The sequence below is a fragment of the Rattus norvegicus genome, chromosome 9, assembly GCF_021556685.1.
Source record: "Rattus norvegicus strain SHRSP/BbbUtx chromosome 9, alternate assembly SHRSP_T2T, whole genome shotgun sequence".
Taxonomy (NCBI): domain Eukaryota; kingdom Metazoa; phylum Chordata; class Mammalia; order Rodentia; family Muridae; genus Rattus; species Rattus norvegicus.
Window position 1 is genome coordinate 128,997,375 of NC_141542.1, and position 25,986 is coordinate 129,023,360.

Consider the following 25,986-nt stretch of genomic DNA (forward strand, 5'->3'; position numbering starts at 1 on the left):
GGTGCCTTGGTGTAGTATTCGCGTAGTAGCTAAGCCTTCTTAAATGGTCCTGGCTGCTGTGCTCTGTGTCCTGTGTTTGGATTCTGTGAGGCATGTTCAGGCAAGCTCCGAAGTTGCGACATGGTGAGCACAGGGTCACTGCACACAAAGGGGCAGGAGGGTGGGGGGCGGGCGGGTGGGCGGGCAGAAGGCAGGGGATGAGCAGTGGGAGCTGGTGTGGTGGGTCTTTCCCGGGGCTGAGTGGGAATCCGCGGCTACTGGTGAGGTCTTAGCCACTCACTAGACCCAGCGGCAGTTTCTGAATAACTTCCCTGTAGGGGCTGCAATTGTGCAGAGCATTTCGCTTGTGTATGGAAAGATCCTTGGCGTGATTCCAAACTCAGAAGCCTGGTTTGTACAGTTCTGTTCTTAGCTTTTAACATTAAGGTGTAAGATCCATTTGGAGTTATTTTGTGGGGGTTGTGGAAGGCATCTCATGTGCTGGGTAGCAATCCAATATCAAGCTGTAATGTAAGAGTAGAATTGATGATGTAAACGATTTGCTAAAGTTTAGGAGATAGCAAGGCACACCAAGTAGAATTTAGCTGAGAGAGGACTGCCTGCAAAACACCCCACGTGTAAGTAGTAAGCTAACCAGGCCTGTTAGAGATTAGGATGCTAGGATACACAAGTTTGTTCACCAGGATTGTCCAGAAATATGGCACCAGGCCCTGATTAGCAACCAGCCACTAGGCCCATCTCCATATCAAAGAGCAGGCCTCTAACAAGCTGATCAGTGGGGCATTACAGGATCACAGTCAATAGTGAGGCCTGGTGTGCCATAAAGGTTTAGTTTTCTTCTTGAGAAAAGCATAGTTCGCCACATGGGCAAGATGACATCCGGTGACAACCATTAGAAAAGGTAAAACAACAAAACACTGTTTTATTGAGTGCTGTCCTGATCAAGCTACGCTTTCCCTCCTTTTCCTGAGGTCCCCGAGTTTGAGCTCCTTCTGAGACTCAGGGACATGTTTGGCAGAACCAGTAACCATCTAGGACCTAGTCCTTGGGAGCTTTCCCTGGGTCCCTGGATATGGAGATCAAACAGCTCCCCTAAAACCAGGAATATGCTTGGGGCCAGGGCATTTGGGAGGGGTTGCTTAAGATTCTGAGAAAACCACTCTTGCCTGTTGTGGTTTTCCCTGAAGTTATCTGTGTTTTGATGCTAATTCCATTGCCCCAAGGACTGCTGCCTAGTCACCTACTCAGAACTCAGGTGACTTCACAGCAACCACCTCCCCATTGAATCTGTAAAGTACAGGGGAGGGGCAGGTATGGGATAGAAGGAGGCCTGTCTTTGGAGGACAAGGAAGGATGGGTGGGAGAGAAGTTTGAAAGAAGAGGAGGAGACCAGGACAGAGAGGAGGAGAGAGGAAAGCTGGAGAAGCCATGGCAGGTGATGTTAAGATTCTGCTGTGTATTTACAGGTTTTTATCAATGTTCCTAAGGGATGGTTGGTACCGGGCTGTGTATGGTTAAGTCGGCAATTATACCTTACCAATTGGATCTAAGATTTTTGTGTTGTGTGTTCTTTATGTGGGGGTTTGAGTGTAGGAAAGTGTGCGGCTGGGATGTGTTTTTCCCTAGATACCTAGCGGGATAAAAGACCAACAATACCCTCTTTATTTTTATATTTTTACAACAACACTTCCCACCTTATGGGGCTATGGGTGCCAAGGCCAAAATAGGCTTGGTAAGGAATATTTTTGAAATACGCTGAGTTCCTTGTGCAGCACTGTTTGATTAGACTTTTCCTGAGTGTGTCCCCTTATATGATGTTTCTGCTAACTTCATAGTTTAATCTTTCTGCTGACTTCATAGATGTCTCCCGTTTCTTTCCATTTCCCTCATGTAAACCATATACAAGGTGACATTCTTCTTAATGTCTTAGCTTAAGACCCTCGCCCCCCACCCCCACCCCAGCTTTTATACTTTCTAGCTTCTCCTTTTCCTATGTTTTTCTTCATCTGAGACCTTCCACTTAGGACACTGTCACTAACCTACTGTTTTAGGGCACTGGTGTCCTTAAGAAACATCCCGGAAATGTTTGCTGTGTAAATGGCCTATCTAAGTGGCCAGACTTGTAGCCTCCAGTTTATATTTAAATTGTTCAAAACTTAACCTGGAAAAAAAATGGGCTGGGGAGATGGCTCAGCAGTTGAGAGCACTGACTGCTCTTCCAGAGATCCTATTCTCAGCAACCACTTGGTGGCTCACAACCATCTGTAATGGGATGCTCTCTTCTGAAGTGTCTGAAGGGAACCATGGCGGTGTACTAACATATAAATAAAATAAATAAATCTTAAGAAAAAAAAAACTTGGGGGTTGGGGATTTAGCTCAGTGGTAGAGCGCTTGCTTAGCAAGCACAAGGCTCTGGGTTCTGTCCCCAGCTCCGGAAAAAAACAAACAAACAAACAAACAAACAAACAAAAAAAAAACCTGGAACCTGAACCTAAAACAAACTTAAGGGTGACAGCATACATGGACTGTAAAATCTACCTAGGCTAGATCCTCTTTTAGCATTTTAGACCCAGCTAACTGGATCTTTGCTGGTCTTTGCTACTTTGTGGTTTCTTTTTCCCCACTCTTAATCCCCCTCCTCAGCCTCCCTCCCCCCCACCCTCGTTTCACCCCCTAACACCAGATAGGAGAAAAACAAGGATGGAGGAGAAAAAGATCCTTGAATCTAGTTCCTTGTACTCGACCCAGCAGCGTGAGTCGAACAGTCTCTGCTGGGGGTAGTGTAGATGAAAAGCCAAGAGTTAGATTTGGGGGGACTGCTGGTTAATACAGCTGCCTCGAGTTTGTTTTTCATAATTTTTATGCCTCACAGTGCCATAGAAAGCAAAGCTACAAGTTAACAAACAATTCTCCAAAATATGCACAGAATATAGGGATGAGGTTATGAGAATCATCCTTTGGCAATACTTGGTTAAAATCCTTTTACCTTTCCACTATCAGCAGTCACAGTGAATGGAGTGATTCAGGGAAATTCAGTTCCAGAGTCCAAAAGGAGTTTCTGAGATGCAGAGGTTTCTCAGGTGTGCAGGGTGGGGTGTAGGTGGGCAGGGCAGATTCTACATCATTACTAAAATCCACATGGCATCATGTGGAAGCAGACATTAAGTTATTCTTCAACCTTCGTTTGTGTGTGGGTTCGGGGGGCTGGGTTTGTGTGAGATCACACAGGGGCATTGGGAGCCGCAGAGCCATAACCCTCCTTTCTTACCACCTCCACACAGAGAGCTCTAGAGTGTGGGGCCAGTAGTGGCCGGAGAGTCAGAAATATAGCAGTTTAGGGGTCAGTTTGAGTTATTCTTGTGGGAGTTGGGACGTCTGTGTTTTTTCCATTTGAATACACATGCAATCATAGGTAATATTGGTCAAGTTCACATTTTTCCTGGCTGAGTTTCCTTAGGTCTTTTGATTAAAACTTGACTATAATTTGGGGCTTATGTTCTTGCCTTTTTTTCTCTACATCTCCCTTTTTCACAAATGTGCTAAAACTTTTGATCGTTGTAGCTCTTTGATAAGTACAGATGGAATCTCCATTGTGCCAAAATGTGTACTATTTCTTCGTAATCCTGTTGATGGTTCTGAGGTTTTTTTCACATGGCAAATAGCTTTGAAATCAGCTGTCCTGTTATATATTATTAGACGTTTTCTTTAAATTTTGAATTTTGCTGCAAATTGAACATACCCATCATTCCTTTTTTAACATCACTATAATGGTGTTGTTTACAGTTATATAACTTGGTAAAAGATATTCTCCATAATAATTCATTTAGCAAGCTATATAGTATGTGTGCGAAACTGAAACTGATATGAAATAATGTCCAAAGCCATAGAAAGAGGACTTTAGTGTAGACTTTAGTGACACAGAATTCATCCTTAGGGTCACGTAGACAAGGTCTTTATAAGTATGACTTAATTGAGAAAACAAAAGAGTGAAAATAAAGCATGGTCCAGAATTGGACAATGAATCTGGATGTGACACAGGATTGTGTCTTAGCACTAAAGTCTGATAGCAGTAGGTTGGGATTTTCCATAGATACCTACTAAAACTAGTTAATACTGTGTTTCTATAGTTGATATAAAATTGTGCATGTTTAACATGTGTATTCTGATACATGTGTACGTAATACCTTCACCCAAGCAATCCCCATCCTACGGAGTGTTGTATTGGAATCGAGGCTCGTGCCCAGACAGACCACACCTGGCCAGTACGGTTCCACGTGAGAGACTTTCATTGGTGCTGGGGATGGGGGATGCACAAAGGAGGGGAGGAGACAAAGGAGGAAAAGAGAAAGAAGGGGCGAAGGTCAGGAAGGGTTGGCTTTTTATTTGGGTAGGGACATAACTTCTTGCAGGTGAGGGTAGGAGATTGGCTAGGAGGACACTGGAAATATATGACAAGGGATGCACAGGTCCCTTTTCACCTCTGGGTGATGTCACTTCTATCGCTGGGTTTGGAGACAACCTGCAACCATAAAGCCGATTCCTCATACCAACACTTACTTCTCATGAAAATGACAGAATTGCCATGGATCCCAGCAGTCTTCTCAGTATAGTTTCCATGCACTTGAAATTGGTTTTAAAAAGTACCAGAATGCTCATGTTTCTTGCAGTTGTATTCATACTTGCCTAAATATGAAAATAACATCAATGCTCATTTGTTGAGGACCAGCTAGGTGCCTCTAGGCGACCTAGGGTGCCTTGGGTTAAAGGAGTGGATAAAGGATTATGCACTTGTAATGACTCTCACAGTCAGTGCTTTATTGGTCATAAAACAGCATGTAATTATAGCTTAAGCATTATCAACCCATTTCTTTCTCTCGTATAATTTTAACCTTTAATGCACTCATTATCAGATGGATATGGGAGCTTGAACCATGTTGTCAACATTGTAGGTAGCACTTGAAAATGAAGGGTGACCAAGCGAGCTCACTCAGTCAACAGGGTCTCAAGGGAGGGAGTGAGGATTGAAAGGAAAAAGAAAATTAGACAATATATAGCATGATTCTAGCCAGTGCTGAGGCTGAAGCGGGTCTATTTTTCCCAGTCTGCTTTTCTACCATTTTTAGTACAAGCAAATAATAAGGTCAATTCTAGGTCAAGGAACAAACAAGGCACAAAGACCTGTGATCATTGTTTCTAGGGGGTCATTAGTTTAACAAGAGAAAAGGGCTGGTACTAGCCCAAATGAAAATATTCTTACCTGAACCTATTTCCTAAGTCCTAGTCCATGGTCAAATTCCCGCCAAATTCCTATAGATGGGCAGAAAGCAGAGAATTCAGCTGAAAAAATCTACTTCTAAGGTTTTTTTTTTCCTAATGTTTATTTAGAACATTATGTGGAGAAGAGAAATGAAATATCAAGCTTTCTGTACCAAGAGTTGTTATAGATGAGAAGCAAATGTGCTATTGTAGTATGCTATAAAAATGCAGAAAGTGGCTTTATTTGGATGGCATGAGAGCCCTCTGCCAATGAGTCATGCTGCATGAAGAAGTAAAAAGGAGGTTAAGAAACAGATTGAAGGGGTTGGGGATTTAGCTCAGTGGTAGAGTGCTTGCCTAGGAAGCGCAAGGCCTTGGATTTGGTCCCCAGCTCCGAAAAAATGAAAAGAAATAAAAAAAGAAAAAAAGAACCACATTGACTGTTTTGTTTGAGTTTAAATAGTAACGATAAATTAGAGTTGAACAAACATGTAAAAGTCTTAGATAACTGACTTGGCTCTTTGTTTTCTCTGCCTTCAGTAACTTTGATGGTAACACTTTCATTTTTGCTTTGGAGAAAGCGTTTAAACATTTAATATTTTTATACATTGGTTTATTTAGGCTTAATGCATAATATAGTTCATGTAGCGATTTTGTGCAGCATCTCATTTATTTCTGTTTGAATAGTTATTGAAACAATATTTTTTCTTAAGAACAATTATGAGTATTCCTTTGGAATGAAATGAAAAGCATTATAATTCCACACTCTAAACTAGTGAAAGCTAACACAAGAAAGTGATTGCTTTTGTTTCCTGTGTGATATATATTTCACATTGCTGAGAACAAAACTTCTGTTTTCACAGATATAGACTGGCCCCAAGATGAGCTTGTCATGAACTCCTGTGTTGCAGAGTATTTGATCATATTGTGAACCCAGAGACTGTCCAATTTGCTGGAGGCAGGGTTAGGGGGGGAGCTGTTTCTAACTGGTATGGCTCAGCCCTTAGTACACACCTTTGCTCTCAAACGATGAAGGTAAACATCGTTTTTGAAGGAAGCGCTCATGTTCGTAAGTAATGTATAATTGAGTGGGTGAAAAAATGATGAATCAGGGAAAGATCTGACAGAATAGGATATGCCCAACTCTTAAGAGAAGAGGGAAAAGAGGCAATATAAGAGGAAGCAGCACAGAGGGTAAGAGGAGGAGGCAGTTTTACCTGGAGAATTTTACAGAGAGAGGCAGGCTAAAGACAGAAAAAGAGAAAATGAGCAAGAGAATAAGAAGAGAGCAGTTTACTAGAGTTCATTTGAGGCCAAGCATAGCAATTCAGTTAGAAGTGAAAGAAGCAATTTGAATTGGTTAGAGTGAAGAGTAAGAGCTAGAAGAGCACAGTTGACCAGGCAGAGTTCAGAAAGAAGAAGAAAGGGTGATTATTTAACAGTTAAGTCTCTGATGGCGAAAACACTCAAGTGCCCAACTCTACTGAGCCCCCTCAGTGTTTGCCCAGTGCTGAGCCTTGCTGATGCATGTGGAAGCTTTAGTTCCTAACAAAAGAACATCTTGATCTTTCTGTTTGGCACCTGGGCAGTAACACCCAATTCCTGATTTTTGTTCCTGTTTTTGTCCTGAGGGCATAACCTATTTTTCCACTGTGCTTCCTGGAATTCTCCACCCAGTGAACTTGGGGTGTATATTCTGTGAACCTCAGTAAAGCTTTGGCATTTTCTTAGCACAAATGACCCTAGTCTGTGTCTTTTGTTAAATCGCCCATGCCTATGCCCCATCATTCTAGACCTAGATAAGATTGTACAGAAGCTATAAGCTTCCATGACTAGGCCTAGATTATCAGAAGGAGGAAGTAAGCCTTCCAGGTATTTTTACATTCCTATGTGATAGTCACTGTGGACAAAGATAGAGCAAGTACTGTATGTATCACAATCTTGCTGTCCCTATCTTTACGAATTTGCTTTTCTTTGTTCACTATAGCTTCCCTTCTTTGCCTTTCATTTAAACAATATTGAATTAAGTTTTTTTTTCTTTTTTTTTTTTAGATTTATTTATTTATTATATATAAGTACACTGTAGCTGTCTTCAGATACACCAGAAGAGGGCTTTGGAACTCTTTACAGATGGTTGTGAGCCACCATGTGGTTGCTGGGAATTGAACTCATAACCTCTGGAAGAGCAGTCGGGTGCTCTTAACCGCTGAGCCATCTCTCCAGCCCGAATTAAGTTTTTATATGAGGGTAGATTCTCATATAATATATCCTGACCACTGTTTCCCCAACCTGCACTCCCAACTACCCCTCATTTCTATCCTTTCCCCAAGGTCCACCCCCCCACCCATTTCCTCTTCAAAAAGGAGCAGACCTAACAGACAAAACAAGATAGAAAAAGACAAGGTGAAAGCCTTCATATTGGACAAGGCAACCTGATAGGAAAAATCTCAAGATCAAGCCAACGAATCAGAGTTACACCTGCTTCCACTGTTAGGAGTCCCTCAAAGACACCAAGCTAACAGCCATAACATATCAGCAGAGGACCTGGCATAGACCCATGCTGTCTCTATGCTTGCCATTTAAGTTTCTGTAAGATTCCTAGAAATCCAGTCAGTGTTAGTCATGGGTTCCCTCTCATATCAAGGGCCTCAAGTTAAACCAAACATTGGTTGGCCACTCAAACACGTTTGTTACCATCATGCCCCAGCACATCTTAGGAAGGACCAATTGTAGGTGTGTATGGGTGTTGGGGGCGGAGGGGGGTTTCCAGGTTTCTCTTTCTTCCTTTTAGCCTGTAGAGTACCTTCTCTCCTCAAAGAGACTAGAACACAGGGGTGAAGGCTCCAAGCTTGTATTCCCTTGACCTCTGCCTTCAGTGAAGTGTGTCGAATTTGTCCTTAATGATCAGTCCCTGCTGTCAGTTATCTGAGAGCAAAGTTTGTCCTTGCATCAGCAAGGATTGTTGAAGGAGCTCATGGGACCTCCTTGGCCAACAGCTCAACCAAATGTAACTTATTACCAACGTTGAAGCCCTGCCTGGTGTCAAAGGATGGTCCCTTCAGACTCCATATCCTCCATTACCAGTAGTTTTCATTAGGGTCACCCTGGTCATCCAGGAAGTTGTCATTGTACTGGATTTCTACACTAACTCCCAAATAACCCCTAATTCCAGCTGTTTCTACCTGCATTGTACTTTCCCCTGCATCCCCCTCAACTGATCCTCCCTAATCCTGTTCCCATCAAACTCTGGTCTACTCACAGAAATTATTCTATTTCCCCTCTAGAAAGAGATCTGTGCTTCCTCCCTAGAGCCCACCTCTTTAACTAGCCTCTCTGGGTTTATTACTATTTACCTAATAGGTAATATCCACTTGTAAGTAAATGCATGCCATGTTTGTCATTCTGGGTGTGATTTCTTTAGTTGCATTTACTTGCCTGTAAATTCATGATGTCATCTTTTTAATCAGATGGGTGATAAATGTACCACATTTTTTGTTTACCCCGTAAGGCTCAAAGTGAGTCTTAACTACCAGGAGATTCCCCAAGTGACCCAGGAGAGTGGAGTTTGATACAAAGGCAAGAGTTTCTTTTCGGGTGTGTCAGGGTCAAGCTTCAATCAGCCCCTCGTAGCAAGTGACTGGAAGGGGACCCCAATGGCTGTGACAAGCAGTTTTTATACTTTGAGAGGTACAGGTTATATTAGCAGGTTTACAGTTCAAACTTATATGGCATGCGTTTGAGCTCTTCATCTGGGACCAGAGGGTCAGGCTACTATCAGTACATTCTGCAGGATTTTCAAGAATGTCCATGCTCCTCCCAAGAACTGTGGGTGGAGAATGGAACTTGTCCTAGCCTTGACCGGAGGCAGTTGATGTAAAGCTGGCAAAAGCCCTTAGGATCCCCATAACCTACCTACTTTCCACCAGACCAAGCCTCCTGACAGCGCTTAGGCTTCAGTAAGAACCAGGGTCCTTCAACCCATTCTTCAGTTGAAGTACTTTTTAGGTTGTTTCTAGGTTCTGGCAAGTATGAATAAATGTGCTATGAACATAGTTGAGCAAATGTCCTTGTGGTAGGGTGGAGCACCTTTTAGATAGATGCCCAAGAGCTTTATAGCTGTGATTTGAGATAGATGGATTCTCAGGGTTCTGAGGCACCAGGACTCTGAGGAAATGCTCATTTCCATAGTGGCAGTATTAGTTTGCACCCTACTAACAATGGAGAGCTTTTACCCATTCTCTACATCCTTACCAGCATGACTTGTCACTTGTTGTCGGCGCCAGCACTGACACGGTACCGAGAATCGGGCGAAAGCCTGCGGGATGAAACACACACACACACACACACACACACACACACACACACACACACACACACACCTGTAGCTTTATTCACCACTTATATTGTGTTTGAGTGTGTGTGTGTGTGTGTGTGTGTGTGTGTGTGTGTGTGTGTGGTTTGTTTGTTGGTTTTTGCTACTTAAATGATATTGTTAACACATTTGATTTGGGTTTTTTAAACTTTCTGATATATTATTGCCTATATTTGTCCTAGTTAGCTTCAGTTGTGAACATTTACAATCATCTGACGGGCTCTCACTTGAGGGCATGCCCTCATCAAAATGTCTGGATGCTGTATCAGTGAGAGATTGTGTTGTGATGATTGATGTGGGAAGGCTCTACACTGAGGATCCCTGAGGCAGGATCCCTAAGCAAGTGGGCCTGGGCTGGATAAGAGAGCTGGGGTAAGTCTGAGACAGTGACCAAGCAGGAAACAAGATTTGTTCATGGTTTTTGCCTTTTCTTGAAGTTTGAGTTTCTATCCTAAGCTCCCAACCTGATGGCTGTCATGTTATTGGACCAAACAAGTGAACTGGTTTATTTGCTGAGATGCTTTTGGTTAGAGAATTGAATCAAAGTAGGAGAGTAGCAAGTTAGAAGAAAAAAAAAAGGTTATTTTGTTGCTGACAGAAATTAGAGAAACTAGAAATGTTCTCCCTTGGAGGAACCTGGTAAATATCAAGGCTTGAGATGGCAATCAGCATAGAAAGCTGTATTCAGAGCTTAGTCGGCTGTTGGTGTACACCTGGAAGACTGGAGTCATGCAAGTAATGCAGTCAGAAGTTGAGGTCATCGGATTTCAGTGGAAAATAGATTCCGTGACAAATTTAGCTAGAGGTCATTTATGCTGTATTTTGACCCCAAATCTTTCTTATTCCGCCCATGCTCTGAGAAATTGAGTAAGGCAGAATTAAAAAACAATTAGCTACATTTCTCAGGTGAAATATTGAATCTGTTAGATGATTATTACTAGTAACTCATTCTGGACTACAGGAAAAAAACAACAAGTTGAGCAGAAATAAATGCAAAGTCTGTGGTTTGTAGAGAAAAGCAGCCCTGGGAAGTTACACATGGCAGCCAAATGCTGAGACAGAGGCATGAATTTTCAAAGAGATTATCACCATTAAAGAGAAGGGCTTTGCTCAGGATTGGAAGCCTGTCCCCCCCAGCGGGGACCCAGTTATTCAGGGTCCAGAAGAGGCTTTCTACCTGTGGGCCAAATGAGGGTGAAGAGAAGAAGGAGACCAATCAAGATTCTATTGTCAAGGTCTTGTTTATTGGGATGAATGTTACAGCTTTTAAGGCTTTCAGGTAGGGGGAGTGACCTTTGTGAAACATGAAGGAGGGGGAGATGAGGGTATAGGCAGTGATAGCTGGAGGCAAAGAGGTCAGGCGATGAGGTCAGGTGGGTGTTGACTGAGGAGATAACTGATTTTTTCTTAGGCTGAAGCATCCCATGAATGTTATCTTCCTGTGCCGTAAATTCATGGGAGAAGCTGTTAGAGGAGTATGTGTGGCCAGGAGTCACGTAGCCACTTTGAGCTCTACAAATGGCCAGGCCCAAATCCAATATGGCTCACTACAGAAGCCTAAGAAGGTGAATTAACAGAAAAAGTCCCTCCTGATAAGCCTTCAGTTAATGGAAGGGGGAGTTGGCAAAGTCATTCCTAGACCCAGGAAGGAACTTCATATAAAACCTGCTACTACTGGTCCAAGCGTGGCACCCAAGTTCTGGAAATAAGAAATATGGAAAAATAAGGTTATGGCTTCTTCCCCCGTGGTTTCAGGCAGCACTGTTCCAGCCATCTATGTTTGGCAGAGTCAGAGCCCCAGTGAGGGAGGACACTGTGAGAGTGCATGGGATGAATCTGAGGATGAAGCCTGAGTTCCATTTGAGACCACAAGATCTAGAGATACCCAAGTTATGAGACACCTGTCATGGAGAGCTGCATATAGGGAGTTCAAGGATCTAAACTGAGAGATGTATGAGAAGTTGCAGGGTTAGGGCAATCTAAGCCTTTTGAAACGGAGGCTCCTTGTGTCTGAGACAGAGATGCAAGGTTTGGTGTTTGTCCTACTGGGTTTCTTGCTTTGGTCCAATCTTTCCTCACTATGTACACATTCCTCTCTACTGGAATAGGAAGGGGCATTCTGTGCCTTTGTATGTTGGAAAGATATAACTTGCTTTCTGATTTTACAAGATGTGGCAATCAAGAGTGTCAGAAGTGATTTGGGGCATTTGAAGAGTGTATGGGCTGCTGCAGGCTATTAGGGTCATTGGAAGCTCCTGATTAGCTGCCTGTGAGGAATGGTTTTCCTAGAATTGACTTGTTTGGACTTTTCCAGTTCTGGGAAACAGAAACTTAGGCCTAGTTTCCCAACCTGTCAGTTTACAACCTGTCATGGAGGAGTCAGCCTTGCTCTGGCCAACTCAGTTCTCTAAATAGAACTGCTTTTGTAGGAGGAACCTTTCTAGATGATTAGTTATTGGGGATGACATTTGGGTGTCTATAGAGTCAACCCATTTGCTGCGTGGTGTGTGTGTGTGTGTGTGTGTGTGTGTGTGTGTGTGTGTGTGTGTGTGTGTGTGTCTGTGTGTGTTGTGTAGTGGTTGTACCTGATTAGTCAGCTTCCTTTTTTTTTTTTAAAGATTTATTCATTTATTATATATAAGTACACTGTAGCTGTCTTCAGATACACCAGAAGAGAGAATCGGATCTCTTTACAGATGGTTGTGAGCCACCATGTGGTTGCTGGGAATTGAGCTCATGACCTCTGGAAGAGCAGTTGGGTGCTCTTAACCGCTGAGCCATCTCTCCAGCCCGTCAGCTTCCTTCTTATGTTGTCTTGCCTTCAGCATTATACACTCTAACCCTAAATCACATAAGATGCAGTTGAAGCAATTACTATTCAGTGCTAAGGTATTTTGCAAGCCTGTTTTTTTTTTTATAATTTTAATTTTGTTTTGTTTTTTGAGGACAAAGTTTCTCTATGTAGACCTGGCTGTCCTGAAAGTAGGTATGTAGAACGTGCGGCCTCAAATGTAAATGGTCCACCTGCCTCTGGCTCCAGAGTGCCAGGATTCAATGTGGGCCAACATGCCCAGCTTTCTCTTTTTTTGTTTGTTTGTTTGTTTGTTTCTTTGTTCGTTTTTATATTATTGGCTGATGGTTTGGACAGTGGGTTTTGGCACATGTCAAGTATATGCTGCTGTGTTGATCTTCATCCCCATTATGAATTTTGAAATTTGACAGAGAGCATATTCTGTTTCTCAGGTGGCATGTATTCATGACATTCATACTGCCTGGCTATATTGCCTGAGCTTTCTGAGTCATTGGATTGCAGATATATGACATTTTTCCTACCTGTTGCGCTTGTGTTGATTTATTTTAATGAATATGTATATTTTGCCTGTATGAATGAATATGCACATCATGTATGTCTAATCCCCATAGTAGTCAGAAAATGGCTTCAGAATTCCTGAACTTGGAGTAATCAGTAGTTGTAAAGCTCACTTCTAACTACTGGCAATTGAGGCCAATTATTTTTAAGACCAGCAAAAACTCCTCAGTGATGAGCCAGCTCCTGTCCTATGTTGCTTATTTAGGATCAACATTTACATTGCCAATATTTTTATCTGTTTAAACATTCATTCCCTTTTAGTAAGATCTCATTATTGTTACAGTTTAAACTGGGCCACCTAAAGATTCTGGAAGAAGAATACAGAACTTCAGTGAATGTAATTCTTTGTAGGATCTCTAGTAAAAACCTCTGAGTCCTTTCTATCTTTCTTGTTTGTTTGATTGATTTTTCATAGGGGAGACAGGGTCTTAATATGTACCTCTGGCTGTCCTGGATAGACCTCAGATATACCTGCCTCTGCCTCCTCAGTGCTTGGATTAAAGACATGAGCCTATATGCTCACTTGATGTTTTTTGCAGTTAGTAATTGTTCATACAATTTCTCTATATGCTCAGTACTGCACGCCTGCCTCTCTCTCTCTCTCTCTCTCTCTCTCTCTCTCTCTTTCTCTCTCTCTCTCTCTCTCCCCCCCCCCCCCCTCTCTCTCTCTCTCCATTAATTAGCATTTCTCTTGCAAGGCTATATCCCACTCAAAGAGGAAAGAAATGACAGAAGTGAACCTTATTACTCAGTTTTCTTCTAAGATGATTTGGTAATTAACATTAGAACATCTGGGTCAAGAAATAAGTGGGGGAAGCACCAGAAGCATACATTTACAGTGATATTGGTATCATGGTTTCTGTTGTACTCATGTATGGGATATTTCAGGATGCATTGACCTATGATGATGTACATGTGAACTTCACTCGAGAAGAATGGGCTTTGCTGGATCCTTCACAGAAGAGTCTCTACAAAGATGTGATGCAGGAGACCTACAGGAACCTCACTGCTATAGGTAAGACAGTGAATTTTCTTTCAGTTTTTAAAATAAGGAAACAACTGTTCCTTTTTTACTGTTGCTTTTCTGTGAAGTCAATTGAGAATAAAGAAGAATGAGGTGAAAATATCAGGTTCACTGAAGATAGTAACTTAAATGTTGCCTAATTTCCAATAATATATCATACATTTTCTGGTACTATATTTTAGGTTACAATTGGGAAGACCATACTATTGAAGAACATTGTCAAAGTTTCAGAAGACATGGAAGGTAATTTTCATGTGCAAGTTGGTATGAATATGCCCCTGAAGAAATGTTAGTATGTCCTCGAACTTTTAAAGAAACGCAACAGTGTAAAAAAAAAATACTTTAAGTGTATTTATTATTAAATTCTCACAAATCCATGTACCTCAGTGTCAGGTGTCTGACTTGTTTTTTGCAAGGCATTCCTCTAAGAAAGAAGACAAAGAAACAATGCCTTAGCCTTACCATCGTAGCCACATTACAGCTACTCTGTATACCTGCCAATCTGTTTAGTCTCATAACACACACACACATACACACACCCACCCAGACACACACACAGAGTAGGTGATAAGTTTATGTTTCTAACAGGCAAATATATCATAGTAAAGCTGATTACTCATATAGTAACATTGTTAAGTTTAAGTGAGAGGGACAGTCTATGAGAGTCAAGAATGTTGTTCAAGAGAAACCTTAATTCTTTTTTTTTTTTTAACCTTAATTCTTATACCATATGACTATGATGAACAAAAAGTCAAACTGTATGAATGCAATGTGGAAACATTTCATTTGTTATTTTAATAGCTATATCCTGTGTCACAATGGATACAAGCCGTGTGAGCACAAGGATATTGAAAGAAGCAATGTCCCCCCCACCCCCAGAACAATTAAGATATATGTAGTAGTCCACATTTGAGCAGACTTTCTCAGTGTGATACAAGTTTATAATTAGTTGGTTTCCCAACTTCATTGGGAATATATCCATAAACTCACCTAGCAGAAAATCCCTAGGGATACTAGGATTGTGGAAATCCCTTTCTGTTTGTCCTGGTTCACTTTGCTGATGAGGTATGCAAATGTAGTATATTTGACAATAAAGGAAACATATGAATGTACTCAATGTGGTAAAGCTCTGAGCTCTTCCATTTCCCTTCAAATATATGAGAAATCTCATAGAGATAGAAGATGGTACAAATGTGAGCCATGTAATAACACTTTTACCAACCCATAGTGAATGGGAAACCATGAGTGTAAACAAAGTGATACAACCGTAAGATGTGATTCTTCTTTACAATTAGACCAAATTATAGAATTAATTTCCATTTATTATATTCATTAGTTTAATGGTAAAGCTTTCACATGTGCCATCTATCCATCTTTGCAGGCATGAAAGATGTCATGCTGGAGAGAAACTGTCTGAAAATACTCATTGTGGTAAAGCCTTTTCACAAAACAGTCATCTCCAAACACATAAAAGCACACATACTAGAGAGCAACTCTATAAATGTAAGCAATGTGGTAAAGCCTTTACATGCCGTAATGAACTTCAAAGTCATAAAAGGATTCATACTGGAGAGAAATCCTATGAATGCAATCAGTGTGGTAAAGCCTTTAAATCTCATCGTTATCTCCAAGTACATAAAACAATACATACTGGAGAGAAGCCCTATGTGTGTGATCAGTGTGGCAAAGCCTTTGCACATCGTCGTACTCTTAGAAGGCATGAAATAATACATACTGGAAGAAAATCCTACAAATGCAATCAGTGTGGTAAAGCCTTTGCATATCATAGTTATCTCCAAGTACATAAAAGAATACATACTGGAGAGAAGCCCTATGAATGTGATTGGTGTGGTAAAGCCTTTGTACATTATAGTCATCTCCAAGTACATAAGAGAATACATACTGGAGAGAAGCCCTATGAATGTAATCGATGTGGTAAAGCCTTTGTACGTCAGAATGATCTTAAAAGGCATGAAAGAATTCATACTGGAGAGAAACCCTACAAATGTAATGAATGTGAGAAAGCCTTTGCACATCACCATAATTTTCGAATGCATAAAATGATGCATGCTGGAGAAAAACCCTACAAATGCAATCAATGTGGTAAAGCCTTTTCACAAAACAGTCATCTCCAAACACATAAAAGCACACATACTAGAGAGGAACTCTATAAATGTAAGCAATGTGGTAAAGCCTTTACATGCCGTAATGAACTTCAAAGTCATAAAAGGATTCATACTGGAGAGAAATCCTATGAATGCAATCAGTGTGGTAAAGCCTTCAAATCTCATCGTTATCTCCAAGTGCATAAAACAATACATACTGGAGAGAAGCCCTATGTGTGTGATCAATGTGGTAAAGCCTTTGCACATGTTCGTAACCTTAGAATGCATAAAATAATACATAATGGAAGAAAATCCTACAAATGCAGTCAGTGTGGTAAAGCCTTTGCACAACTCAGTCATCTCAAAACGCATGGAATAACACATACTGGAGAGAAACCTTACAAATGTGATCAGTGTGGTAAAGCCTTTGCATCTCATAGTTATCTCCAAGTACATAAAACAATACATACTGGAGAGAAGCCCTATGAGTGTGATTGGTGTGGTAAAGCCTTTATATATTGTAGTCATCTCCAAGTACATAAGAGAATACATACTGGAGAGAAGCCCTATGAATGTAATCGATGTGGTAAAGCCTTTGTACGTCAGAATGATCTTAAAAGGCATGAAAGAATTCATACTGGAGAGAAACCCTACAAATGTAATGAATGTGAGAAAGCCTTTGCACGTCACCATAATTTTCAAATGCATAAAATGATGCATGCTGGAGAAAAACCCTACAAATGCAATCAATGTGGTAAAGCCTTTTCACAAAACAGTCATCTCCAAACACATAAAAGCACACATACTAGAGAGGAACTCTATAAATGTAAGCAATGTGGTAAAGCCTTTACATGCCGTAATGAACTTCAAAGTCATAAAAGGATTCATACTTGAGAGAAATCCTATAAATGCAATCAGTGTGGTAAAGCCTTCAAATCTCATCGTTATGTTCAAGTACATAAAACAATACATACTGGAGAGAAGCCCTATGTGTGTCATCAATGTGGCAAAGCCTTTGCACATCATCGTACTCTTAGAAGGCATGAAATAATACATACTAGGAAAAAAACCTACAAATGCAATCAGTGTGGTAAAGCCTTTGCCCGACAGAGTCATCTCGAAACGCATGGAATAACACATACTGGAGAGAAACCTTACGAATGTGATCAATGTGGTAAAGCCTTTGCACATCCTCGTTATCTCCAAGTACATAAAAGAATACATACTGGAGTGAAACCTTACGAATGTAAGCAATGTGGTAAAGCCTTTGTAGGTCAGAATGTCCTTAAAAGGCATGAAAGAATTCATACTGGAGAGAAACCTTACGAATGTAATGAATGTGGTAAAGCCTTTTCACAATCAAGCCAACTCCAACTACATAAAAGAACACATACATACTAAAGAGTAACCCTATGAATGTAACCAATGCAGTAAAGCCTTTACTGTGATCTTCAAAGGTATGGTGGTTTAAATATACTTGGCCCATTGCAAGTGGCAGTGTTAGGAGGTATGGCCTTTTTGGAGTAGATGTGGCCTTTGAGGAAGTATGTCACTGTGGAGGGGGGGGGCTTTGAGACCCCATGCTTAAACTCTGCCCAGGGCAGAAGAGTCTTCTGGCTGCCTTCTGATCAAGATGTAGAACTCTCCTCCAGCATCATGTCTGCTTGGACACGGACATTTCTTCCACCTTGATAATAGACTGAACCTCTGAATCTGTATACCTCCCCTCCCCACAATTAAATGTCCTTTCTAAGAGTTGCCTTGGTCATGGTATCTTTTCACAGCATTAAAACCCAAATTAACACAAACAGCATAAAAGATACCACACTAGGGAGAAAGTATGAATGTACTGAATATGGTGAAGCCTTTGCACATTTCTATATCTCCTTATAACAAAAGTATTCATACTTCCATTCACTGAAACCCTGTGAATGCAGAAAATAACATTCTTGAGAAAAGCCTTATAAATGGGCTCAGTGCGGTAAAGTCTTTGTGAAATCTGCATAAATACCTAACAATTCAAAAACATGGTCAAAGTAAATGCCAGGAGTCTATTGGAAACGAGCTGAGTTAGAAGGGTAGGGATTATGAATAGTGTGGTTGCGTGTGCAGTTAGTGCTAGAAAGTTAGGGTTTAGGGTTAAAGTGTTGGGGGGGTGGTGTGGGTTAAGGTTAGGGACTGGACGGGTAGGGTTAGGTTGGGGGCGTTTAGGGTTAGAGAGTTAGGAAAAAGTGTGAATTTGGGGAAGGAAATGGGAGGAGGTTGGCTGTGGTACAGGGAGGGATGAAAATGATATATAGTATTCATAAAATCCTCAAATACAGAAACAATCAAGTTGAAAAGCTTCAACTTAAATAGATTGAGGGGTAAGGAGAGTTGTTACTACATTAATGAAATTCAGAAAAATCATTAGGTCTTATCTTAGAAATCATTTATTCCAATAAATAGAAAACTCTAAAATAAAGTACATAGATTTCTGGATGTATATAACCTACCAAAAGTAAATCGTGAAGATCTTAAAAGAAAAAAAAAATTGAGCAGCTTTGTAGAAAGCAGTACAAGTGAAGTTGTGGTCAAATATTTACCAAATAAAATTACCAGACATTCAATGAAATACTAACAGAAATCCTTCTCAAACTATGCTATTAAATAGCAAAGGAAGGTTACATTACCAAACTCTTTTTTTTTTTTTTTTTTTTGGTTTTTTTTTTTCGGAGCTGGGGACCGAACCCAGGGCCTTGTGCTTCCTAGGTAAGCGCTCTACCACTGAGCTAAATCCCCAGCCCCCCAAACTCTTTATGAAGTTAGTATTAGCCTAATACTGAAACCAGATAAACACAGACCAATCTCCAACATAAATATATGCAAATTTTTTAAAAAAATACCTGCAGGGGTTGGGGATTTAGCTCAGTGGTGGAGCGCTTGCCTAGGAAGCGCAAGGCCCCGGGTTCGGTCCCCAGTTCCGAAAAAAAAAAACCAAAAAAAAAAAAAAAAAAAAAAAGAAATCCTGCAAACTATTCAAAAATAAATCAAAAAATTACCATGGTTAAACTGGTTTATTCCAGACATGTAGTGCTGGCTCAATATGTCAATAAACTTTATAAATTTCTCTAATCTCTTGTTTTTTGATAGAATAGAAATCATAACATTTCAATCATGTCAAATATCCCATAGAAACTCAGAATATAAGAAACACATCTCACCATAATAATATATATGTCAAGCAGTAGCCTTATCAACCAGTAAAAATATATTGAGAAAGAAATCTGGGAAATAATCCCATTCAAAACAACGTAAAAATCCGAGCTCCCCACCCCCGAAATTTCTTGAATTAAACCTGACCAAGGATGTGAAAGACCTCTATAATAAAAACTTTACAGATACTGAATAAAATTAAAAGAGGACACTAGATGATGGAAAGACCTTGCATGCTCATGGGATGGCCATACTTCCAAAATCAATCTACTGATTCAATGCAATCCCAAGAGATATTAAGGGGTAATATTGTCAAAATATATTACATAATGCATGAAAACCCTATAATCCCATTATTCTGTATAATAAGTATGAAGGAATTTTTGAAAGCTTTAGATCCAAGCTGGTTTTAGGAAAACACACAGTCACACATATGCACATGACAAAACTGCAAAATACCAGTCAGGCATATGATGTTCTGCCAGTAAACCCAGCTCTGGTGAGGTGATGCCTGGGATTCAGTGTCAAGACAGCTTAGCCTAAATTATTGATCTCAAGTGAGAGACCCATCTTCAAAAACAAGGTAGATATTACCTGAGGTCAACAATTGTTCAAGAAATGCATGCAAACATATATGAACACACTATATACAAATGGAACATAATTCAGACTAAAAGCTGTGGCACATGCCAGAACATAGATGCCCCAAGGAATTTACACAAAAAGAAATAACCCAGTTGCCAAGAGACAAATACTATATGATGTTATTTGTGCAAGGAGCCTAGAGACAACAAATTGGAAGCAATGGAAAGCAGCATGGTGGTTGCCAAGGGCTTTGAGAGGGAGAAGTGAAGAGCTGGTATTTATTGAATATAGAATTTCAGTTTGAAATGGTAAAAGAATTGTGATGCATGGGAATCATAATCCCACAATCCAGTGAATGTACTTCATGCCAATCAACTATCAACTTAGATAAAAATGATAGCTTTCATATTATGTATATTTTACAAGAATAATAGAAGTCCTCCATCGCCATAAAGTGATAAGGAGGTTGGGCCTTGTATAGCTGCAACTGAGTAACAGCAATGTTAATCAACGTTGGTGAGTTTCTTAATGGTCTCAGTGCATTTAGATACCTGTATCTTGAAAATAAAGTAACGTTAAAATGTCTACCAAGGTCTTTTCTGAGGTATCTTGAAATCTCAAAGGAAACTCCTTTGAGTGACTTGGTGTAATGGAGGCAGCTGTTGGCTGTGAGGTGCTGAGAAGAAGGCAGAATCATAGAGAATCCTGAGTGCTCTGCACAGCACTAACTCCCAGGCAGTACTTAGTTTACTTTCCTTTATAAAACTTTACAGAATGAAATTTTAAGTCTATCTGGTTGATTAACCACATGTACTTTCATAAGAAGTCAGCATTAGATGCTTCCTTTGTCCTCAAATGTCTTTTTTTTTTTTTAGGTATGTCACTGAGGCTAGGGTACATGTTACATGAACATCCCACCCCACCCAATACCCCCGGCTGCAGTGGTGGCAGCCTGCAACATGCAAGGATTTTTTTTTCTTCACTAAATATTTGTGTCAATTTTGGCTGTCGAGAGATGTTTAAATTCATGCTGGCATAAGCTCAATGCCTCTTTAGATATTTACACTAAAGTTTTGGGTAACAAATATCAGTTTATTACCCCTAGAATGGCGAGCCACCTCGAGACAGAATAAGCAGTAAACAACACAACACTTAGCATTCAATATTGAGGGACACAGATTCCAGCTCTGAGTCCCACACCAATGGAGTGCTAGACAGCATCTTAGAACCTTCAATTGTAAAACTGACAAAATATTCAGGATTACTGTAAAACTAGGGGTGAAATGTGTAAGACTGTGCAGGCCCTGTCACCTAATGAACACCAAATAAACATTAGTTAGTATTTCTGTCACTGGTGTTAGTGTTATTAGAGAGCCTATGCAGGATAGGGGACAACAGTAAGTGTGCACTGGTAAACACGATCCCTACCCCCCCCCCCCACACACACAACGTTTTTATCTGTTTTTAAAAACAAAAATACATAAAATGGACTATTAAGGCAAGCTGACACCTGCTTTTCCTGCTCTTTTTTTAAAGATTTATTCATTTTATTATATATAAGTACACTGTAGCCATCTTCAGATAAACCAGAAGAGGGCATCAGAACTCTTTACAGATGGCTGTGAGCCACATTGTGGTTGCTGGGAATTGGACTCAGGATCTCTGGAAGAGTAGTCCGGTGCTCTTAACCGCTGAGCTATCTCTCCAGCCCGCTTTTTCTTTTTTTTAATATTTATTTTTAGTATGTGTGGGAGTGTGAGGCACCCTCAGAGACTAGAAGCATATGGTCCCCTGGAGCTGGAGTTAGAAGCAGCTGTGAACCTTCCAGTCTGGATGCTGGGAACCAGGCCTTGGTCCTCTTCAATGGTAGTCTGTGCTCTTAACCACTGAGCCATCTCCCCAGCCCCAAAAATGCTTCTCTTGAAGAAAGGAACACATGTTTTAAAATTGTATCACATTACCTGGTAAGGACTATCACAAACAACAGATGCTGTTTAAAAAAAAATACAGGTTGTGATTTAGAAATTAAAAGGTAGAAGACAGGCACAGTGTCCCTCTAGCTGACCTCAGCCTCTGTCAGATTTGTATCAGATTTAGTAATGGAGCCTCAGGTGGGAGGTTCTCAAAGATTGGACACAATATTTATTACCCACCAAGTTTGCAGAGCAAAATACATGTTATCCCATACTATTGTATACTTTTCAAGCCTGCAACTTTCCCTAAATGATTTTTACTATTTGTTCTAAAAAACAAAAAAGCTCAACAACAACAAGAGAAACCGCCAGCATGCTGTTTCCTGACATTTTCTGTATTTCATTTCCCCTAGAACAAGTAGGGCCAAAGCTTCTGAACCATGTTGGGCTGTGCTTAAGGACAATAATGCATTAACACACTTTTCTCACATTTAATTTATTTTAATCATTTTATTCCAGCAAACCTTCAGAGGGCAGAGGGGAAATTCCATTCACCCCATCATATTCTGCACTGCCCTGCTGCACATCAGCTCAGTGGCTTACCAATGGCTAAGTTTTTTTTTTTTTTTTTTTTTTGGTTCTTTTTTTCGGAGCTGGGGATCGAACCCAGGGCCTTGCGCTTCCTAGGTAAGCGCTCTACAACTGAGCTAAATCCCCAGCCCCACCAATGGCTAAGTTTTAATGCAGGTTTGTTTTTGTCTTGTTTTGTTTTTTTTTTTTTCTTTAAGATCAGGGGTACAGTGTTTCTAAACAGAAAGAACTGCACTAAGTCCATTAGTAGACACCAAATAGCTTTGAGAATAGGTCTTTCTGGAAACACCTTCAATAATGTCAGTTTAGGGTGCTAACAGAAGCAGTCCACTTCAGAAATCATTTTAAACCAAAACAAGGAAATCCACTTAAGAAAGGGTTAATAAGTAGGTATAAGGAACATACGTTGGAACTGTTGAAAGTCAGTGCACACCGACTTTAAACATCAATTAAGAAAGTGGTAATTGTTCAAATTTTGAAGGTTATGATAGGATCAATGAAGAAATGTATTTCTTAGTCAATCATAAGGGAGAAATTTATGATTTGACTCATTTCCCAGTCAATGGAAGCTTGTGGTTTGAACTTGTTTTCTAGTTGGTATGGTCACAGCCTTCAATAGTTCAGAACCAAAAGCCATGTACTTTAGAATGCTTGTAAGGGGCTCAACATTGACAGTAGAAATTATAAAAATATGTATAGCCAATAGTCACATGAAAAGCTAATACAAAACTGGAAACCGAAGTAGAATAATTAAATCTTACTGAATGAATACAGTATTACATGTGTTTTTGATACAGTGTAGAAATCAATAAATATATTTATTAATATTATTGAGTTAAATATTGCAAAATAAAATAACTTTAAAATATTTATTGACTCGTGTGGGTGCATGTACCTACTTGCACACATGTGAGTGCCACAGTGCACATGTAGAGACAAGAGGACAACGTTCAGAAGTTAGTTATCTCCTTCCTCCATATCTATTCTGGGTCTAAAACTCAGATCATCAACCCACTGAGATATCTCACTGGCCCTAAATAAACCCTTTACATCTCTATTTACATCCCTTAAAGTTTCTATACTCAAGTTGACAAGAAAACAAAACAAAAGATCCTACTATCTTAGTTCACTTTCTGACCAAAGCCTGGTCAATTTTTTTAAAAAGAAAATAGATTTGTTGGGCTCTTGACTGTGGAGACTGGGGGTTTAAAGAACACAGCAACAGTGTCTGATTAGGGCCTTCTTGCTACATCATAACATGATGAGGGCATCACTAGTGAGACAGGGCAGATGTGATAGTGAGGTTTCTCTACTTGTCCTTATACAGCCACTGTGCCATCATGGGGATTCTATTCGTGGTCGTATCTAAACTCCAGTTAATGAAGACAGTGAGGAAAAGTTCTGCTTCTAAGCACACAGCAAAAAATGTTTTATTGCTTTGAAAAGAAGAAATCTTGCTTCATCAAACCAGAAATAGGCTGGCCCATGACAAACTGAGAAGTGGATCCCACCTTTCTCCCTGTGTCTTCCTTTGAAAAGTACTATTGTGCCTGTGAGTAATGGGCACTTGCTGTGCACAGAAGGGGGGGGGGATCAGTCAGGTTTATGGTAGATGGTGTTTAATGTACTTCCTCTAGGTGGCCTCCCTACAGATATCTTCAGAGAGAAGTGAAAAGCAGAGAGCTGGGTTGGGGATTTAGCTCAGTGGTAGAGCACTTGCCTAGCAAACGAAAGGCCCTGGGTTCGGTTCCCAGCTCTGAAAAAAAAAAAAAAAAGCAGAGAGCAATCAAGGTTATTATTCTGGATTCTGCCTCCTTTTTCTCTCTGGACAATTCTTGTCATAGAGCAGGCTACTGAAGAGACAAGACGGGAAGGCTCTTGGTGATCACTGTTTGACTCCGTGCCATCTCCCTCACACTGACCCTGTCTAACCACACATGGCCCAGACTCGTCTGTAGTAATGACTCTCCCCTTAGATTCTGATTATCACCTCAACAATTTCCATAAGGTGTCGTTACAGTAAGTTTTCAGTATACTTGGGATTTGTTCAAGTCATCTCATCAATACTACATCTAGGAAGGGCCAGTTCTCTTATGTAAAATTGTGTAGTAATAGCATAAGACCCAGACACCCCCTCCTTACACCATAAATCAATTTAGATATTTTACAATATTCAATACAATGTTGCTTCTAAGAAAACATCTTGAATTATTAGGAAATTGTGACAGGCAGATAGACTCTGCGTGTTTGGTACAGAAATAACATCTTTTAAATAGTCTCTTCTTCCTTCTCCTCTCTCCTTTCATTTTGTCTCATTTATATCCTTCTATATCTACTTTTCCTTTCAATTTCTTTATTCCCCATGAGGACAGTGATGTATTAAGATAGAATCTCATATGTAGCTCAGGGTTGTCTTGAATTGAAAATCCTCTTACATCTACTTCTTGAAGGCTGAGTTATAGGTGTGTATGTCGTGCATACGTTTTTCAAGCAGAAATCCATGTATGTGGAACTCTGAGCTACAAATTAACTGTCTAATCTTTGGGAAATTGGTAAGGTGATGACAATATTGAGGAGTATACTCAGAGGGTACAGCCGTGCATCCACTTCTGTTAGCTCCTGGAAGCACATTAGTGTAGGGATATAGAATAAGCCTAGGCATTAATTCTAAAGCAGTCTATTTCACTTGAGACAATAAGAAGCACCAAAATGACCAAGAGGGACTAGAGCTTAAAGCACCATAAAGGCCCTCTCAAGCCAGACAAGGACACCAGGAGATGCTCTAACAGATTCGATGATTCTTGCCCAGAGAGGAAAAGCTGTAAGAGAGGGTTCCAAGGTGCTTCCTTCTGTCTTCTCACAGTGTTTATTTTATTTAAACACTAGTATTTATTTAAACGCAGACATGTATTGGACAGGGTAGAGATGAGTATCTTTATGATTCACATGGCAGTCTTTCCAGACCAACCTCCATGTCCACCTCCTTGCCATTCAACAGAACATCAGAACATGGGATCTGCTGCTGACACATTGAAGCAGTTCCAGAGAGATCCCTGTTATGTGACTATTAGTTTTCAAAATGTTTAATTCCAAGGTATTCAGAATTTGAAAGGTTCATAGGAAGAATACACAAGTGCCTTTGGCTCTGTTAGTGATGGGCAGGGAAAGAAAAGTCCTACGGGTTTCCCTTAAAGCTTTCCCTCCTGTGTTCTTTTACATCATGTGAAGCATGAACTGTGCTTGGTCTCTGACGTCTCACGCCGCTTCTCTCTGGTAATGTTGTATGATGAACCGGTAACAAATTCTGGTTCTTGATGTGCATGCAGAGATCATTTCCTAGTAATTCAATGTGTTCTCATCAATCAACATTTTATTGAGTATTGTAAAACATCTAAGCTGATTTACAGTGTAAGAAAGATGTATCTGGGTTCTATGCTGTTTCTAAACAATTTTATATGCATTGAGCATAGATTAAGTCAACTGTGTTGTTGTGACTGCTCAGTATTGCTTCTTGACCATTTAACTCACAGGAAGCACATTATACTGTCATTTCATGAAATTTGCACTAGCAAAC

At 40.3% G+C, this 25,986-nt stretch overlaps 1 protein-coding gene across 1 annotated transcript; it reads left to right on the forward strand.

Annotated features, from left to right (window-relative positions):
* Window positions 1-11: 11 nt before the first annotated feature.
* On the forward strand, window positions 12-17,883 carry LOC134480627 (zinc finger protein 431-like). The gene is made up of 4 exons (XM_087569072.1): window positions 12-123; window positions 13,888-14,014; window positions 14,206-14,266; window positions 15,405-17,883. The coding sequence occupies exons 1-4, from the start codon at window positions 121-123 to the stop codon at window positions 17,020-17,022; spliced, it is 1,809 nt and encodes a 602-aa protein (XP_087425198.1). The 5' UTR covers window positions 12-120; the 3' UTR covers window positions 17,023-17,883.
* Window positions 17,884-25,986: the final 8,103 nt, after the last annotated feature.

Excerpts from the sequence above, each read along its gene's own strand:
- LOC134480627 (XM_087569072.1), top strand. Across the intron at positions 14,015-14,205 it reads CAGGAACCTCACTGCTATAG|GTTACAATTGGGAAGACCAT; the intron begins GTAAGACAGTGA and ends ACTATATTTTAG. Across the intron at positions 14,267-15,404 it reads AGTTTCAGAAGACATGGAAG|GCATGAAAGATGTCATGCTG; the intron begins GTAATTTTCATG and ends CCATCTTTGCAG.